At 48.8% G+C, this 19,784-nt stretch overlaps 1 protein-coding gene across 4 annotated transcripts in view; it reads right to left on the reverse strand.

Moving 5' to 3' along the window:
• Atp9a (ATPase phospholipid transporting 9A (putative)) overlaps window positions 1-19,784 on the reverse strand; it is a 111,346-nt gene that overhangs the window by 68,269 nt on the left and 23,293 nt on the right. For all 4 annotated transcript variants that reach the window (XM_051143865.1, XM_051143863.1, XM_051143864.1 and 1 more), the window contains exons 2-6: window positions 18,558-18,702; window positions 16,666-16,779; window positions 16,142-16,250; window positions 3,814-3,872; window positions 2,239-2,290 (exon numbers count right to left, since the gene is read on the reverse strand). In XM_051143865.1, the coding sequence (XP_050999822.1) occupies window positions 2,239-2,290; window positions 3,814-3,872; window positions 16,142-16,250; window positions 16,666-16,779; window positions 18,558-18,702 (479 nt within the window). The remainder of the gene's footprint in view (window positions 1-2,238; window positions 2,291-3,813; window positions 3,873-16,141; window positions 16,251-16,665; window positions 16,780-18,557; window positions 18,703-19,784) is intronic.

Consider the following 19,784-nt stretch of genomic DNA (forward strand, 5'->3'; position numbering starts at 1 on the left):
AGAAATGGCCCATCAACGGCCAATGACTCTCAAGGAAAATAAATCTCCACTTCCCACCCCCTCTACAAGGTCTGGGTTCAAATCCTCACTCAACCACTCACCGTAGGATCTAGGGTTGGGCGGGCTCTTGACTTTGCTGAGCCATCGTCATCTGCCCTTATATGTATAAAAAACGGAGGCCACTATACCAGTCCAGCAGGGTGATGAGACTGTGGCCAACACAACATAGTCACTCCTTGACTATTCCTAGGCAGGGGTTTGGAATTTCCAGACCCCTTCTCAGGACTATTTGGACTTGTCACTTACTGGCCTAGTATCTCTGCGCTTCAGGCTCCTGAGGTGAAGGAATGGAGACAGTGAGAGCACCGCCTCCAGGGGTGTTCAAGGGCTAAAAAGCTGAGCCACGGGCTGAGAGCATGGCTACTGGAAAAAACCGTGGCAGGGTCTGCCCTCACTGCAAGGTGACCCCACTAACACAGAACCCCCAAGCCCACAGCGCTTCAAAATCCAACATGATTGATTGATGACTGACTGATTTAGAGACAAAGTCTCAAATATGCCCAGTTGGCCTGGAACTCGCTATAATAACCAAGGGTGACCTTGAACTTCTGATCCTCCTGCCTCCACTTCCTGAGTGCAGCGTGGACAGGTGTGTCACATGTTATGCAGAGCTGGGATTGGAACCCAGGGCCTGAGGCATGCTGGGCCAACACTCTACAAACTGAGTCACGTCCTTAAAAGTTCTTTTTAAAAAGCCTATACGAGGGGCTGGAGAAGTGGCTCAGTGGTTAAGAGCACTGTCTGCTCTTCCGGAGGTCCTTAGTTCAATTCCCAGCAACCACAGGGTGGCTCAGAATCATCTGTAATGTGATCTGATACCCTCTCTAGCAAGCAGATGTACATGTGATAGAGCACTCCTATGCATAAAATAAATACTTTTTAAAAACCTATACAACAAAGCTTTGTTTCAGACATAAAATCTCAAGCCTGATGTACTCTGCTCCCATACAGGACACTGAAGAAGACAGGCTTGCACATTTTAGGGACATATACCTCAGTCGTGTCATAAGCTCTGGGACAGTGGGTCAGACAGGAAGGGAGTCCAGGTCGCTGACATACAATTAACATTTCCAGGAATGAGGGCTGGGGAGAGGGCTCAGCCAATCAAGTGCTCGCTCTGTACGGGTGAGGAGCCAAGCTCAGCTCCCCAGAACCCAGTGGGAGGTGGGAGGGCATGCTGTATTCCCAGCATTCTTACTTTGCAAATGGAGCCAAGGCAGGAGAACCCCTGGGAGTTCAACAGCTTCCAGAAGCAGAACACCATAACCAGGTAGGTTTTGTGTGGTGGTTCTTGTTTGGTTTGGTTATTTTGACACAGGGACAGACTATTATGGAGCTCAGGCTGACCTCCAACTCCACGCAATCCTCCTGCCTTGGTCTCTGGAGAGCTGGGATTACAGGCACGAAATCAGCATGCCCTGCTTTTCTGTACTGTTTTTTCTTAATTGTTTATTATATCTGTTTGCTTATTTTGTTTTTGGTTTTTCTGCGGAGGGAGGGGTATTACACACACAACACAGGAGGTTCTCTCCTCCTATCATGAGGGTCACAGAGATCAGGCTACCAGGCTTGGAGACAAACACCTACCTGCTGAGCCATGTCACCAGCCAAACCTTCTGTCTTTTGGTGTTTCGTTAGTTTGGATTTTTGTTTGAGACATGGTCTCACTATGTAGGCCCTCAATGACCTGGAACTTGTTATGCAGAGGCTGGCCTTGAACTCACAGAGATCTACCTGCCTCTGCCTCCCAAGTGCTAGGATTAAAACATGTGATGCCATGCCCAGCCATATTTTCTCTGTTTTTAGTGACCAAATTCTATTGACCTATATGCACCCAAAACACTTTTTTGTTGTTGTTTGGTTTTTGTTTTTCTAGACAAGGTTTCTCTGTGTAATAGGCCTGGCTGTCCTGGACTCACTTTGTAGACCAGGCTAGCCTCGAACTCACAAGAGATCTGCCTGCCTCTGCCTCTGCCTCCCTAGTACTGGGATTAAAGGCGTGCGCCACTACTACTTGGCTCCCAAAACACTTTTACTTGTGAGGAACATCCCTCCACAGAGATGTCCTGGCTTGCCTGTGAGGCCCCACAGTGACATCTACCCTGTGACATTTCCAAACAATGATGCTGCCTGATTATCAGTGGAAATGCCAAAGGTCAGTGTCCATCAGATGCTTACCATTTTTCTCTGATGTCCTCAGGAAGATCATGTCAGCAGGGACCCGCTGGTTCTGGCAAATGAAAAGAAACCGTTAGTGCAGCAGCAGCCAAGGTGGGGTCTCATCCTCCATCATGGCTAAGCACAGGGTTGCTTTTCTGGAGTCTGCAGGCTCTTGCACACTCTTAGCAAGTTAGTACCCACCAACAATAGGTCGTCTGGGAAAAAGAACAGCGGGTCCTGGGACTCCTCTTGAACCTGCAGCCAGCGCTGCCCTCACCCTACACACCTGCAGCTACAGGTACTGAAGGCAAGCCTGAGCACTCCCTAGTGCCTCAGCCCTGGTCCACATTGGGCTTTTTCCCTCTTCTGTGAGTGTATGTGTGCACTTGTGTGTGCGTGTATTTGCACGGAGAACAGAGGTCCTTGGTTTTTTGTTGTTTTTCTGGTTTGGTTTGGTTTTGAGACATGGCTCTGTCACTGACCTGAAACTTACCAAGTAGGTTCCAGTGACCCCCAAGGGGATCTGCCTGCTTCTGCCTCCCCAGTGCTGGGATTACAAGTGCCACTACCCAGCTCTGTTCACATGGGGGCCACACTTGGGTTCTCACTCATGTGTGGCAAGTACTTTACTGACTGACCCTTTCTCCCCAGTCCTTGCAGCCCAATGTAAGGAAGTAAAGTTGTGAGAACTAAGGCCATTCTCAAAATAAAGAGGGAAGGCCAGGTACGGTGTGTTAAGCTGGTAATCCCAGCAGAGGGAGGAAAATATATGGGTTCCCTGATCTATACGGTAAGACCTTGTTTCAGAAACAAACAATAATAAAAAGGAATAAATACACAGCAGGCGGGAGTGGGGGGGCACAGCAGCCCTGTGTGGCTGAGCTAAGAAGCCTTCCTTTTTCTCTTAAGTTGACCTTGGATGCTTACACTTAACCAGTTAACAAGGGGCACGCCTCAATTCTTACAGAAACAGAGTAAGACGGGATGCCCAGACTCTCCCCCAACACCCCCCAAGCCTTGTCACGCCTTCCAAAAACATACAAGTCGGTGTTTGCTCAAGTGATAAACGTTAACACAGACTTTCTACCATTCTCACCACTCTCCACTCCTGCTCCCCATAAAATGGTTGGCGGGCACCGTGAGTCAGGACACACAGGCTAGCAGTGCAGTAAAGGTGAACTCGGTATTTTAAAGTGTCAATGGGGCAAGCTGTCTTCTAGAAAAGACACTATGACTAAGTGGGGTTTTGTTTTTTGTTTTTTGTTTTTTTTTAAACCTGCTCTCAAACAAACACAAAGCAGAAAATCAAATGTATACTATGTGTTTATAATTATAAGCAGAGCTCCTGGCTCCCCAGCACACGGGCACCTTGGGAAAATCTCTTTGTGTTTGTCTCAAGGTATAGAGGTTTTTCTTCCCAGGACAGAGAAATGTTTGCTAGCATCCCAAAGAGTTCTGTTTTGTTTTGGTTTGGTTTTTTTTCCCTCAGTGTACTAGACGCAGAGCACAAGGGCTCTGCCCAGCCTGTACCACTCCCCATGCTCCCGCTCCCACCGATGCCCAGACCCTGAGAAGCTTCCAGACTCCACACACCTTTTCCACAAGGATGAGATCTCCCACCTGGATGTTCGAACTCTTCACCTTCACGGTCCCTGCAAAGCAACAGGCCAACATCACTGTCTTGGAACATTTAGGGTCTAACAAGTAGCAGGGCACCCGAGTGCCCACACACGCCTCTGAACAAAATACAGGTATTCTTGTGTCTGTAACCCCAGTGCTGAGAGGGCAGAGCTAGGAGTTCCCAGAACTCTCTCACCAGCCAGCCTAGCTACATCACTAAGCCCCCGGTTCAGCAAGACCCTGTCTGAAGACACAGGAGCTCTCCTCCTCAAAACTTCTAAACCCGGATACTAAGGAAGTAAGTAGCTATCGGGTATTGCTTGGAGGAAAGCAAGACCAGCCCTGAGCCTGTTTAATACAAAAGTAACCACTGAAGGCTAACTGGGAGCACCTGAGTTCCAGCTTCAGCTCCACAAGATAGGAGAACCAGCTCTCTCAAGTTGTCGTGTGTGTACACACACACACACACACACACACACACACACACACACACACTGAGGCGGGGGGGGGGGGATTTTTTTTTCTTTCTTTTTAAAGGCCAAGAATGGTAATACACAACTTTAATACCAGCCATTGGGAGGTGGAGGCAGAAGATCTACATGAGTTCAAGGCCAGGCTGGGCTCCACAGTAAGAACCTATCTCAAAATAAACAATAAACAGCACATCCTTTTGACAGAGAGACCATTCCAGAGATGGAAAAATTGCAATGGGGCCCAATGGAATTGGAGATGGAGAAACAAGCCTGTCCACCAGGGGGCACCAGCACCAGTAGGCAGAGAGAAACAGAGCTCACAGGCTGCCAGCCCTAGCGTCATAGCGCAGTGCCTGACAGGAGACCTTTAAGTCCAGCACCACCCTTGGCTCCACTGAACGCTTCCTCCTCTCAATTTTACCAAATGTACATTGCCTTGGGTTTTTTATTACCAAATATATGCCAATGACCACCCCTGGGTTCAGATCTCAGCCACCAATGGTTAAACCTAACTGACTGCTAACTGGTCACCCCTGGAATCTGTGTATTTGTGAGCTTGACAGAGAACAGCACCCCACTCTGGCAGGCGTGGCAGGGATTGGTTCTATCAATGTTAGGATTTATTTCTAAATCCTTCACACTTGTTCATTTTACAATAAGCATTAGGTAGGTTGCTTTTCCAACTAGACACAAAGACAGACAGACACACACACACACACCAAAAAAATTTAAACACCCAGGCCCAGTCTTTTCCTTCCACACCCAATCCCAATTATGATCAGTTCACTTAAAGCCTGCCTCCCTCAGGCCATCTGTTCTGCCTCTGCAAACCCCCTTAATCCAGGTGTTTGCGGTAACGAAGCTTCCCTAGCGGGTTAGTCCCTCATGCAAGCAAGCCTGCTATCCTTACCCAGCCATCAAGATCCCAAAGGGACTAACAGGACCCAAACATGGCCAGGACACTTGTATTGCTTAACCAGGGAATGTCACCGAGGAGGTGAGTAGTATGACCCAGGCCAGCAGCTTCCAGAGAATTCCCATCGCTAAGCGCACGGACTGCTCTTCCAGCCAACTAGGATTCTACACCCAGTACCCACACGGTGGCTCACAACCATCTGTTAACTCCCGTTACGGGGGATCTGACGCCCTCCTCTGGCTTCTACAGGCACTGCACACATGTGGTGCACAGACATACATTCAAGGCAAAACACTTAAAATAAAAACTTAAAAAAGAAAAGAAAAAGAGATGCTTATATCCACGCCTATTACACTAGTGTGAGTACCAAGCATAGAACTTGGACTTCCACCTCATACGTGGTGGTGGTGGTGGTGGGTGTGGTGTGGTGTGGTGTGGTGTGTGTGTGTGTGTGTGTACGTACCTGTGTGTGAAAGCCAGATGATAACTTTGAGGAGTTGGTTTTCTCTTTCTACTGTATGAGTCCTTGGGACAGTGTCAAGTTTTGCTGCAACAGACTTTTACCAGAGGGCCAGCAAGGTGGCTCCTTGAGTAAAGGTTGTCTGCTGCCAAGCCCTGTGATCTGAGTTTGATCCCAGGGCCCCACATGCTACGAGAGACTCAACTCCTGAAAGCTGTCCTCTTACCTCAACACACACACACATACACACGCGCTCACACTCAGGATCTGCATTTCATTTTGTACTGGGCCCTGCCCATTCTATAGCTGGCTCAAGAGGAGTCAAAAATACAGAGGCATCTTCCTCAAAAAGCACCCTGAGGAGTGAAGACCCAGACCCCACCCTTTCCCCTTCTGGGATCCTGTACTCAGCATCCATCAACAGGCTGTTAGACTTCTTCAGGAACACGTTTTATTTATGCATTTATTTATTGTGTGTTATGTGTAGGAACTTGTGTGTCACAGCATGTGTGTGGAGGTCAGAGGGCAACTTAAAGGCATTGGTTCTCTCCTTCCACCATGTGGATTCTGAGGTAGAACTCAAGCCATCAGGACTGGCAGCAAGTGCCTTTACTCACTGAGCCATCCTGCCAGCCCCAAGGCTCGGAGGTTTTTTCAGCACACTGTGGGAGACTCCGGGAGAAGCTGGAGTGAAAAATCTTACAAAAGTGAGAAAGCTTCAGACCCTCATCATTAGCCAGCTTCTGATAAATCCACCCCACCCACTTTCACCACCTCACCATAGCAGGCCTGATGGCAGTTCATAACAAGGGACAAATGGCCAATGAGCACAGCTGTTTGTCTCTAAGGCGCTACACACACACCCTCGCCGCCCCCCCCCCCCCCCCCCGCTCCAGCCTTTCAGAAGCAAACCAACAGGGCCGAAGCTGCCTTTCATGGATGACAGACCCAGAATAAGGGCAGCCTGTGTCTGTGGCAGGGAGACGCCAGATGTTTCCTCAGGACGACCCAGAGAGATCTGCGCACACTCCATCCCTCCCCCCAGAAGAGGGAAAGCCACCCTTAAACAAATTCCAGGGCACCGGCCTGCAGGGCCCTGGTTTTTTACCCCGAACACCTCGACTAACAGTTCTGTTTTTCATGGTGAGTGCAGGACAGTGTCTGCTGTCCTGGACCAGCCTCACTGGCCTTGGCTAATGGATTACCTACTGCTGACATCAAAACACCTCCACGCCCCCTGAGTTCAGAGACTTAAAGGTGAGATTTTCATATTCAGATAGCGGCAGTTCGGAAACCCAGGAAAACTCACTTGAAAAACAAGCCAAGGTTGAAAGTGTGGTCATAAAGCACCTCTGTTTAAATCAGCTAAGAACTTTAAAAGAAAAAAAAAAAAGAAAGAATAGACTTTAAATACTTTAAGTTTATATTCAAGTCATAAGCTATAGAGACTTTTCTATAAATATATCAATGGTCAACACTAGTTGACAATATCCCAAAGTGACAAACAGGATAACAGCCTGGGAGCAGGAAGTAGCTTTAGGGAAAAGTTAGCAGTGCAGGGGGTGGTGAGATGGCTTAGCGGGTAAAGGAACTTGTTGCCACACCTGGCTAGATCTCCAGGACCCACATGGAGAAAGATGAGAACTCTCCCAAGTAGTCCTTTAATTTCCACAGGTGTGAACACACACACACACACGCGGTGCACAGACATGTAAGCAAGCAAAACAACACCCATAAGCAAAAATGAAAACAAGTTCAGCCCAGGAGATAGCACTTGGGAAGCAGATGCAGGCATATCTATGTGCGTTCAAAGCCAGCCTGGTGTAAAAAGTAAAATACGATTAATAATAACAATAATAGTAATAATAATAATGTACTTTAAGAAAACACATAAATTCGTATTCAGTCATTAAACACAATCTATACTATGAAGACAGAAAAGCAGTTGCTTGAGTTAACCAATAACTGAGCAAGTTCCCATGGACTAAATCCCTTCATGCTTACTAAGGCCAGTGGAACAGAATTCCCCTAAAAATAAATAAATAAATAAATAAATAAATAAATTGTATTATTTATTATTATTATTATTATTATTATTATTATTATTATTATTATTATTATTATTATTATTAATGACATACTCAGGTTAGAAGGGATGGAAAATCACCACAAGCCCAGAAAACCATCCACAAAAGACTCTGATAAACTGAAAAGGGTCTTAAAAGGAAGATGAGCTCTCTGGCCCCAGGCACTCTATAGCTGGGCTAACAGTGTTCACAGACACCACAGAGTGGAAGAGAGACAAGAGACTGGAGAGAGCCAAATACAGCACAGCCCCAAGAAAAGGCTGAAGTCTGCATGGGCAGCACAGGCAGCAAGGGCGGCACAGGCTTCTGGCTCAACCCTGGTGGTTGCCATCTGCCCAGATGCTCCAGCAGGAATGAGGCCACTGTGCTCACTATGCTGCTTGCACTTTCTTTCAAGGCTAATTACCTCAGCTTCATTTAGCCCTGTGTGGGGCGTTAGCGGGGGAAGGCAAGCCCATATGAAGAACTAGGTACTCATGTGTGAAAATGCAAGCCCTAGCCCACGTCTCTCACCCCCTCTCACAGGCACGCCTCCCCTAAGACTCAAACTTGTTATAAAAAATGTAAAATACAAAGTCTAAAGAGAAGTTCATTTGCTTGGCCTTTCCTGACCCAAACTGAGACTTCTGCAGCTGGTCTGTTCTCCTGTTGTTTGAGGTGAACTAACATCTTTCTGAGCTAGTAACTCCTGCAGAGCCCTCTCCTTCGCGCTCTGACCTCATATCCTGGAACCTCAGCACCCTTCAACACTGTTGGTTGGGGGAGACAGCTGTTGGGAGAGACAGTCTCCCAGCGCCCCTTTCTCCCTGTGCCACGCTTTGTATATAAGGTTGCAGAACTGACCTTCCAGGGCCTGGGGGCCTCACTGGTTCTGCCCTATTGCTACTTTTGTAGAATTCTTTTTCTTTTTGTTTTTGAGACAGAATCTTCCTCTACAGCCCTGTATGGCCTGGAGCTCGCTATATACACCAGACTGGCCTCAAACTCTCAGAGACCCACCCAAGTGCTGGAGACAAAGGCATGTGCTTTCTCAGGGCTGAGCACACATCTGGAACAGGCCTGGGACCCACAGGTTCTGTACTGAGTTCATGGCTCCACTAGAACCGTCTTGAAATTCCTTTTGTTTTTCCAGAGCAGGAAGGGGTGAGACAGGTCTCTGGTGGCTCAGTCTGGCTTTGACTAGCCTTGAACTGCTGATCCTCCTGCCTCCGACTCCTGAGTGCTGGGGCTATCACCGTGCACCACCGCACCCAGTTTTGTTTTGCTTTTTAAAGTCAAGGTCTCCCTTTGTTACTCCAACTGGTCTTGAACCCCTGGGCTCAAGGAATCCTGCTGCCTCACCTGCCTATGGGTTTGCTTCAGAGGTGGACACCAGGCCTGCCTATGTGGTTTGAACGTGAACTCACCTCTGCGAGCAAGCGGGGTCCTGGAATGCTGGTTCGCCAGAGTGTGATGCTATTTGGGAGGTGGGGCCTAGCTGGAGGAAGTGTCTCTAGAGGCTGGCCTTGGAAGGTGACTTCTACCCTGGTTCCAACTGCCTCATATTCTCAGCTTGCCGGCCCCCCACCCCACCCCCGGGATGTAAAGGTGCGAAGAGCCTCACCATATAGCTCAGGCTGCCCTCAAACAAGAGCTCTACCTACTTCTGCCTCCCAAAGGCTGTAATTAAAGGTGTACACCACCATGCCTGGCCAAAACTTACTATCCAACTGCCTCAGCCTCCCAAAGGCTGTCATTACAAGTGTGAGGCACCACTGCGGGAAGAAACCCTTACTTACACCTGACCATGGGCCTTGTTTCATTCCACAGGCCTTGCTCTGCCCTGTGAGACTCAGGGTGGGAGCCACCTCTTCCGGCCTCGCACTGCAGGCTCGTGCCTGTCACTCATTTACTAACTAACACTTAGGAACCGCACTCCCCACCCAAAGCACAAACTGTCCTCAGCTCACACCAAGACCCCGTACAGGAGACACATTTACAGCGCTGTGCCCATGTGGAGTCTGCAGGAGCCTTGCTGTAGTCACAGCTGGTAGGACCAGCCTATGAGCAGGGAAAGCCAGAAACAGGGCCGAGCACGGGCCTTGGGACCATTACACTGATGGTGAGAACCTGCTAAGAAGCAGGGATGCAGTGTCAGCCAACGGACACCAAACCAGGCCCCATGGCCCTCGTCTCTAATGCTCACACTCCACAGGAAGAAGCAGAAGGATTTCAAGCTACAGGCCAACCTGGCTACAAAGTGATACCTGGTCTCAAAAACAAACAAGCCAGGTGTGGCAGTTTGGATGACAAAGGCCCCCACAGACTCATCTGGTGGAATGCTTGCTCCCCAATTGGTGGAACTGTTTGGGAAGGGTTAGGGGGTGTGTCTCTGGGGGTGAGCTTAGAGGTTTCAAAAGCTGAGTCCAGGCCCAGTCTTGCTCGGTCTGCGTCTCCAATTTGCAGATCATGTGAGTTCTAAGTGCCATGTCTGTCTACCAGCTGCCATGACCCCAACCATGATGGTCATGGAGTCACCTGAAACTGCAAGCAAACCTCCAACTAAGTGCTTTCTCTGATAAGCTGCCTTCGTCATAGCGTCACCTCATAGCAACAGAACAGTGACTAAGACACCAGGAAAGTAGCACACACTTTAGTCCCAGCATTCAGGGGCAGGGGCATCTCTGTCATTCAAGCTGTCCTGGTGTGCACAGTGAGTTCCAGGCCAAACTAGAACCATGTAAGAGCCTGATTTCAAACAAAAGCAAGGGGGTGGCGAGATGGCTTGGTTACTGCAAGCAGAAGCGTTTGGATCCCCAGAACCCACAGGAGGAGCTGAGGGCTGTGGCAGTGTCCATAGTCCTGGTGTTGGGAAGCAGAGACTGAAGGATCCCAAGGCTTGCTCGCCAGGCAGTCTAGCTGAGTCAGCAAGCTCCATGTTCAGTGAGAGACCCCATCTCAAACACTGAGGTCTTGGAGAGCGGCTGAAGAAGACATCTAATGTCAATATCTGGCCTCTGCACAGACAGACATGCACGCATGTAAAAACACACTCACATATGCACATGAGTATTCACAAACACACATTCTCTCTCTCTCTCTCTGAGACACACACACACACACACACACACAACATCCCTGACGACAGCTACCACATAGTATATAACCATTACTTTTTTCAGCTTCTGTATTGTCCGTGCCTGTATTTCTCAACATAGTGATGGTTTCCAGGAAAGCTGCCCGTCATACATGTGGCACAAGGTGGACAGTTCAACGCTCTTCAAGTTACTCTATTTTAGGAGCGTTGTGTCATAGCTCCCGTGTGAGGTAAGAGGACAACTCCGTGGGGTCAGTTCTCTCCTTTCAACTTTACATGGGTTCCGGGATCCAACTCAAGTCATCAGGAGCGAGACCTTGGTCTCAAAAACAAAAATCAATATATCTAAGCAAAAGGGCTTCCTAGAGAGTTCCTGGAATGGTTTTTGTTTTTTTAAAAAAAAAAATGTTTTGACATTTAGAAATTATTATAAAGCATTAACTTTCATGTTTCCTCAAAAACACCAAAGCCTGGGGTGCCCGTCCTAGGTACAGATAGAGGAGTCTAGGTGCCTCAGAGTCACCTGCACACCCACATTTCCTGCAGCGCTGTTCACAAAGCCAGGTGACGCAAGCCTAGATGTCCACCAGCAGCTGGACAGAGAGAGGAATGTGGTCTCCATGTACAACAGAGCATTATTCCATCATAAAGAACCAGTCCTGTCACCTACAGGAAGGCGGGCTGTGTGAGAGAAGCTGGGCTCAGACCAGTGCTGCCTGTGTAGACTGAGATTTCATATATACATATATAGATACAGACGCATGACAGACACGTGGCGTGAAAGTGTAAGGGTGGTAATCTGGGAAGAGGAATGGGACTCTCAGGGGGTGGAGAGAGGGAGGCCGGAGAGAGCTACAGGAAATGCATACTTTGAGGAAGGACATGGTTTAAAATTAGCATTTATGCCCTGAGAATCTATTGGCTGTTAATGGTTGGGGGGGATGAGGGACATTTTTTTTTCTAGTGGTATAGACAGATGCTGGTGAGGCACCCTGTGCTCCTGAAAGCAACCTAATGAGACTCATTGGGTCAGTTACTTACACATACATACATACATACACACACACACACACACACACACACACACACACACACACACACACATACACACACACACATACATACATACAGATCAACAAGAATGAGAGAGGACAGAGAAAGTAATGGGGTGAATTAGAACAAAATACATCATATACAGGTACTGAAATGTAATAAGCTGCATCACATGTAATTAATACATCCTAATTAAAAAAAAAAAAAAACAAAAACACCTCGACCCACTTTTTAAAAGCTTTAATCCTTGTATAGAATTGATCAGGAAATGACATCTAATGTGGGTAAGTAGCTTGGCCTGGAATCTACCAAAGTTCTAAGCAGTATGCTGGGCCTGGTGGCACACACCTTTAACCCCAGCCCTCAAGGCCGGCCTGGGCTACAAGAGTTCCAGGACAGCCAGAGCTACACAGAATAATCTTGCCTCTGAAAACAAACAACAACAAGCCGGGTGCCTGTAATCCCGGCACTTGGGAGGCAGAGGCAGGCGATCTCTGTGAGTTCAAGGCCAGCCTAGTCTACAAAGATTTACTGTACGGAGTCCATGATGCAGCTTTCAGGAAGTGGCCATCCTCAGTGGGGTGGGACTCTGTGGTGATACAACTATCTGGGGGGAGGAGAGGGTGTCACCCAGGCTCCTGGGATTTACTGTGATGAGACCTAGTAGGTAAAGGGGCTCTCTGTGGCCAAGACTGAAGACTGGCTATAATCCCAGAATGCACATGACCGAGGAGAGAACACAGTCCCTGACGAGCCTACCACCGCCCCATGCGTACACACAAATAAAAGGAAGAAGCTCCGATGATGGACTCAGGCGCACCTACGGCCTCCACTTCAGCCTGTTCCTGGAGGGAACATTCAACATTGGGGTGGGCAGGGCTTCCTCCTGTTTGTCCCTTCCCAGTGTCCATCAGCTGGCTAGCCCCACCTGGACCCCTTCCCAGGGTGACAGTCTCTTGGGGTTTTTGTTGGCCTTCCAAGACAAACTGCAGAGCTAGGGCCTAGGCTAGTATTCAAATCTGCATGTGTAAATTTTCTGCTGGTGCACCGGTGTGGCAGTGAGGACTGGAGGCCAACAAAAGAAGAAACACTGTCATGCTAGAGCCATCTGCCAATTCTTAGCATCTTTTCAACAATTGAGCAGAATCAAGGCAGGAGCCAGAAACGGGGCACATGGTGTGTGTGGGGTGTGGGGGGTGTGGGGGGGAGCTGAAGAATCATTCACCAGAAAGGAGTTGAAATTTGAGAAGAAGCACAGAGGGGCGGGAACTGCACTGGCTGAATGAAATCCAAAGGCCGCTCGGCTCGTGTTCTGAGGAGAGCCACCGTTTACCTCTGAGGTGGCTTTTGTTGGTTGCCAAGGTTCTCAACGTTATAATAAGAATATGTTATTAAGAGGGGATTTAACTTATACAAGCCCAGAAAGCATCCTGCGGAGGGCTCTTCTGACCGGCCACGTGGAAAACCCCAAGCCCCTGCCTCTGTAAAGACCTTTGTCGGAAATACAGCAGCTGCGCTATAGGAAGGTGTTTCCAAACTAAGTCTAATCTCTCCTTGTTCCAAAGGCATGAGAGCTTTTCAGACCAGCAACCTTGTGAACGTCTTGAAACAAAATAGAACATTTCTTAAACACGTCACCCCAATGTGTTTCCCAGGAAAGACATGACTACAGGGACAGGCTGCCTGACAAACTCGCCATGCTAAGTGTTCTCTCGGGGGCCCCAGCTTGTCTCTTTCACAATTCCCAATTCCCCCAAAACAAGACCCTTTGATACCGGGCTTCTCCTAAAATAACACCCCTTGCTGAGTGAGGTCAGTAATGTCAGGGTACTTAACTGCTCCGCCCGCCAGTCAGGTCACCCATCTTCACTAATATCCTCTCACTCCAGGGGACACTTGAACCTGCTGCAGTCGGAGCCGAGGCTAGCTGCGCTTCTCCAAGGGTGAATGGGGGAGGGGGGCCAAGTTCTATCATGTAAATGATGGGTGAAATGGCCCAGTGGTTACAAGCACCTGCTACCAACCCCAACAACTTCCATACTGGAACCAATACACGGGAGGAGAGCAGCACTGACTCCTGCAACTTGTCCTCAGAACACCCCCCCAAAAGACAGACAGACAGAGACACACACACACACACACACACACACACACACACACATACATATTAAGTTGGGACTGGAGAGGTGACTCAGAGGTTAAGAGTGCTGGCTGCTCTTGCAGAGACCCAGGTTCAATCCCCAGCTCCCACATGGCAGCTCAGGCTTGGAGGTTAAGAGCAACAAGTGCACAGACATACGTGCCGGCACTATACAAACCCAAACACACACATAAAAGTTAAAGTTAAACAAAATTTTAACTATGTAATAAAGTTAAAGTTCCCCCATTTGAAATGTGTCCTACGAGGAGTTAGTGATGAGAGGGTACTTGGTAACTTCTCCTTGGATTAAGATGACAATATGGGTAGCCGGGCGTGGTGGCGCACGCCTTTAATCCCAGCACTGGGGAAGCAGAGGCAGGTGGATCACTGTGAATTCGAGGCCAGCCTGGTCTACAAAGCAAGTCCAGGACAGCCAAGGGTACACCGAGAGACCCTGTCCCAAAAAAATGAAAAAAAGAAAAAAGAAAAGAAAAAAAAAAGAAGCTAAGGCTGCTATGCTGAATGATAAACAGTGTCAGCTGAATGCTCCTTTGAAAGTTGTCAGTAATTGTGTGTGTGTGTGTGTGTGTGTGTGTGTGTATGCACGCACACGCGCGCGAGTGCACACTCAAGTGTATAGAGGCCAGAGAACAGTATTGAGTGTTGTACCTCAGGAGCTGGCCGTATTTATTTAGCTATTGTTATGTGTACGTTTGCCTGCATGTATATGTGTGTGCCACATGCAGACAGTGGCCATGGCACCCAGGAGTAGGCGTCAGGCTCCCTGGAACAAAAGTGACAGGTGTTTGTGAGCTGCTGCATAGGTCCTAGGAACTGAGCCTGGGCCCTCTGTAAGTGCTGAGCCATCTCTCCAGACAGTCTTGCACTGGCCTAGAACTCATCTTCTGAGCTAGGCCAGCTGGCCAGTAAGGCACCTAGCTCCACCTTTCCGGCGCTGGGATCGTAGGCAGACACTGCCGTCCCTCCTGGATTTTAACATGGGCTTTAGGGGTCAAACTCAGGTCCTCCTGTCTGCAAGGTAAGCATTTTATTTATTTGCCTATTCCCCCCCAACTTCTAAAAGATATTTTTAAAAGCTGTTCTGGGGCCCAGCAAGATGGCTTACCAGGTAAAAAAACGCTTGTCACCTGTTGGGGGTTGGTCTGATGCTATGTATTCAGATGCTAATTACTGACCCCCAGGATCTAGCTGCTGCCCAGATGAGCACATTCCCAAGTACACCTCTCCTCGGTGTGTAAACCTTGCTCTGCCTATTTAAAGTTGATCGATTAATTAAAAAAAAAAAAAAAATGCTAAAGCTTGGGATTTGGCAGAAGAGAGACACAGAGTTTGAGGTTCAAAGGCCTGGGTCGTGGGTCTTCGAGGCAGAGGGAGAGAGAGAGAGGAGGAGGAAGGAGGAGGAAGAGGTCTCAATGGGTGAGGATGGAGAGAAACAGATGCTGGGTCAGGGGTGTGGATGGAGGCAAGGAGCCCACACAGCAGCCCAGATGCCTGGGACAGGGGCTGGGAAGTGATAAGGATACTTTAGAGGGTCCCGGGTAAAATGAGGCTATTCCAAAACACAACAGGGGTCTGTCTCTTTGCTGATCATGGTAGCAGGTTAGATAATACCACCGTAATAATTATAGGATAACTTTATAATAAACATTATTAGATATCTTTGCATTTTCTACAACAGTCACCAAGCCTAACGATGTGAGATGGTAAAGGAGAGCTCCTGCTGGCTGTCCGCCATCTCCATATGCACGCCATAAGGCACTCGTCCTCTCCCCCATACACCAACACACATATACACAACACATAGGTACAAATGTAAAATAAAGCTGTTCAGGGATCACATGAACAGGAAGGGCCTTTCCTCCCTCTCAGCCAGCAAAGGGAAGGGAAAGGTGAGCCATCGAGCTAGACGCGGCCCAAGTTAACTGACAGGGCTAATTCCCAGAACACAATGACCTGAGCATTGTGACCTCAGACCTAGTGTCTGAGCAACTGTCCCAAGGCTGGACCCCACAACTCTGCTCCCCCAACCATCTGCAGCAAGGGATTAAGGTTATAAGCACTGCCCAGAGGCTGACCTCGTGATGTGAGCCTGCTATAGACCTGGGAGTTGACCTCCTTGTCACGCACGTAACATCGGATCTCCTCCACCGCCTCACGGATGATGGTGACAGCTAGCACAAAGCCCTGCAGAGAGAGGGGACGGCGGTAAGCCCTGCTGAGGCCAGTTGTACTCTCCTGATGCTTAGGACAGACAAAATAAGATAGCAAAGCAACCGGCATCTGTGAGGACCAAGAGTTTGTCTTCGTCCTGTAACTCAAATCTGGAAGCACACCACAAAAGGCAAGGCCAGGAAGGCCCTGCTGAAACAGGGGGTGATGGAGTTGACAGCTGAATGCGTGCCTGGGACACCTGACCGGGCTCTGCCACAGTTTGACCCTGACGGTCCCTGAACTGCAGCCTGAATGCTAAGAGTGGAATGCTCAGTGTGCTGGCTTAGAAGCAACATGTCCCTTAAAAGGCCACACTGTTCAGGCCCTGACACCCAGGGGACAGAAACAAAGAAGCTCCTGACCTAACTCCTGAGGCTGACATACTCACCAGGGGAACCCAGTAGGTGTAGAGGGCGCCCAGTCTCATCTCAGGGACGAACTGGGAGCAGGCGAGAAGCAGGAAGTAGAAGTTGAAGAAGTATCTGAACTGGCTGAACAGCACCTGGAAGGGAGCGCAGGGATGTCAGCATTCAGGCAGAGCACACAGCTGACGCGCTGCTCTACACAAAGCTTGGACAATTCTGTGTAGCCCAGGAAGGCAGACGTGGGCAACAGAAATGCTGCTGCAGGGGCTGGGAGGTGTGGCTTCAGTGGATAGAATGTCTGTCGTCATCTTCAGCATCACTGACATTCACCTCATCCCAGCCCCCAGCCCATGCCCTCACTCCCACCCCGACACACACACACACACACACACACACACACACACGACATCCTGGGTTCCAGTCCCAGCAGGGTATAAACTCATGTGGTTGGTGCATGCCTATAATATCAACACTAGGTGACGGAGGCAGGAGAGTTAAAAGTTAAGTAAGGGCTGGACAGATGGTTCAGCGGTTAAGAGCACTGGCTGCTCTTCCAAGAGGTTGTGAGTTCAATTCCCAGCAACCACACGGTGGCTCACAACCATTTATATAATGGGGTTTGGTGCCCTCTTCTGTCATACATGCAAATAGAACACTCATATAAATAGAAAAATAATAAATAAATTTAAAAATAAATAAATAAAAGTTAATTAAGGGTCATCCTTGGCTACAGAGGAAGTTCAAGACTGGACTGGAGTACATGACACTCTGTCTCAAAAAGCAAACTGAATACAAGAGCAATTAATGGAGGGAACCACATGGGGATATTACTACGTCAGAGTCGGATTTGTGTGTGTGTTCATCTGTGTGTGTCTGCAGGACCACTTGTCCCATGGGACACATTACAGGAATCAGCTCTCTCCTTCCACCACACAGGTCTCTGGGACGGAGCTAAGGTCATCAATGCGTGGCAATAAATGCCTTGACCACTGAGCTGTCTCCCTGGTCCAGGCCTTATTTCTCTTTTAGTTTTATGTCTGGGCACAGGGTTGCTCTATGTAGACCAGGCTGGCCTCGAACTCGCAGAGCTCCACCTGCCTCTGCCTCTGCTTTCCAGTGTTGAGATTAAAGGTTTGTGCCACATGCCCAGCACCGTTTTATCCCTTAAACTATGTATCTTAGAGGTACAACTGGCAACTCAAAACTCTGTTCAGAAAAGGATTCTAGTGAGAGACCATTACGCTATAATTAGAGGACCAAAAATGATACCTACCATGGAAATTTTAAATTCCATGTATTTATAATGAGCCATCTCCCCAGCCCTCCTGAAACATTTATTTAGCAAAATATATAAATTTCTTCTCTAGGTGGCAGGATTATACTTTCCCCTCTTGTACTTTTAGTCCCCAGTCCTCCTGGGCCTAGTTCCCGACATTGCAGTGGCACACGGTAACAACTTAAGCCCCACTGATAATCTGTCTTGTTATTCTGACTTAACTGCTGTCTCCAAAATACCCAGTTGGCAGGAGGCCATTCTATCGGAAAGATGGAATGCCATACTCTTTTGTTTGTTTGTTTGTTTTTGAGACAGGGTTTCTCTGGGTAGCCTTGGCTGTGCTGGACTCGCTTTGTAGACCAGGCTGGCCTAGAACTCACAGCAACCCACCTGCCTCTGCCTCCCAAGTGCTAGGATTAAAGGCTTGCACCACCACCGCCCAGCCCAGAATGCCATACTCTTAAAGATGGGGACATCCCCTGCAGGTGCAGTCCCTCACGGCCAGGAAAGATGAGGTGTCAGTGGTGAAGACAGCACAGAGAGGACGCTCACAAAGCTACCACAGGGACCACAGTCTGCTAGGACTCGATCCGTGGCATAAAGTCATGGTGGGGGGGGGGGGAAAGTGGCTGCACATACCCCGGGAAGAAATGTGAAGAAATTGTACTTCTGGTTGTTGATGACATTTCGAGGGTACCTCTGGTCCCTCTTCTCGGGGTGTCCCAGCCAGACGGTGCGGGGCCTGGGCTCCCCTCCACCGCAGCATCTCAGCCACTCACAGCACCTGTGGGAAAGATAAACCCACAAGATGAAGGCCATGCCCTCGTTGTATCAAGGCCACACCCGTTATCAAAACCATACCCACATCTAAGTCACACCCACATCATCAACACTGCCTACACCATCAAGGCCATGCCCACATGTGCCCAGGGCAGCGATTCACATCAAGGCCAAACCTACATCATGAAGGCCACGCCCACGCCATCAAAGCCACGCCCACATCTGTCCACTCTCCTCACAATGCTTTTCTCTAAGGGGTTCTGGCCAGGGCAGGGGTCACAGCCATCCAATCTGGGGTAACAACCAACCTTCACTGACCTAAGATGCAGTGTGGTCCAAGGAGGAGATGCCGTGTCCCTGTGACCACTCGAGAAGACTCACCAAGAAAACAAGCCCTTGGGCGTGTCCGTGAGGGAATTTCCAGATTGGGCAGCTATGGTTAGGAAGAACCGCCCACATCTAAATGTGGACAGCACCAGGAGCGCATCATGGGCTCACAGACTGAGCGGACAAGAGAAAGCCCTGAGACTAGCACCGGCTGGTCTCTGACTTCCCGACTATGGCACGCACCAGGATGGCGTGTGAGCCAACTGTGAAGCCTTCCTTTCTAAGCTGCTGCTGTTAGGTATTTAATTACACCGTCGAGAAGTGTAATTAATGCAACCCCGAAACACAAAACTATTTCAAAAAAGGCATTTATTTAAATTCTTTTTGAAAAAAATATTTAAGCCAGGAAGCTTTTCAGGTAAAAAATATTATGTTTTTTTGTACATTTTACAGACGCGAACAGGGGGTGCAGAATGAAGCCCATAGCCAGATCTGACCTTTACCTGTTGTGTATCCCCTGCTCAACCACGACTATTCTATAAAAAAATAGTGGGGATCTCTCCACCCCCAACCATTCTCTTTTTAGTAAACATTAAAGGCACAAAGCAGAACGGCCATGCCTCTGTGCCTAGAGAACCTGGAGATGGGCCAGCGGCCAGCTGCAAGGCATGGACCTGAGCGCCACTCCCAGCCCAGCTCTCCCGGAAGCACAGGTCATTGGCAGCAACCCTCCAGCACCCTGATCCAGGCCACCTCATA

This window comes from Acomys russatus, chromosome 4, assembly GCF_903995435.1.
Source record: "Acomys russatus chromosome 4, mAcoRus1.1, whole genome shotgun sequence".
NCBI classification, from domain to species: domain Eukaryota; kingdom Metazoa; phylum Chordata; class Mammalia; order Rodentia; family Muridae; genus Acomys; species Acomys russatus.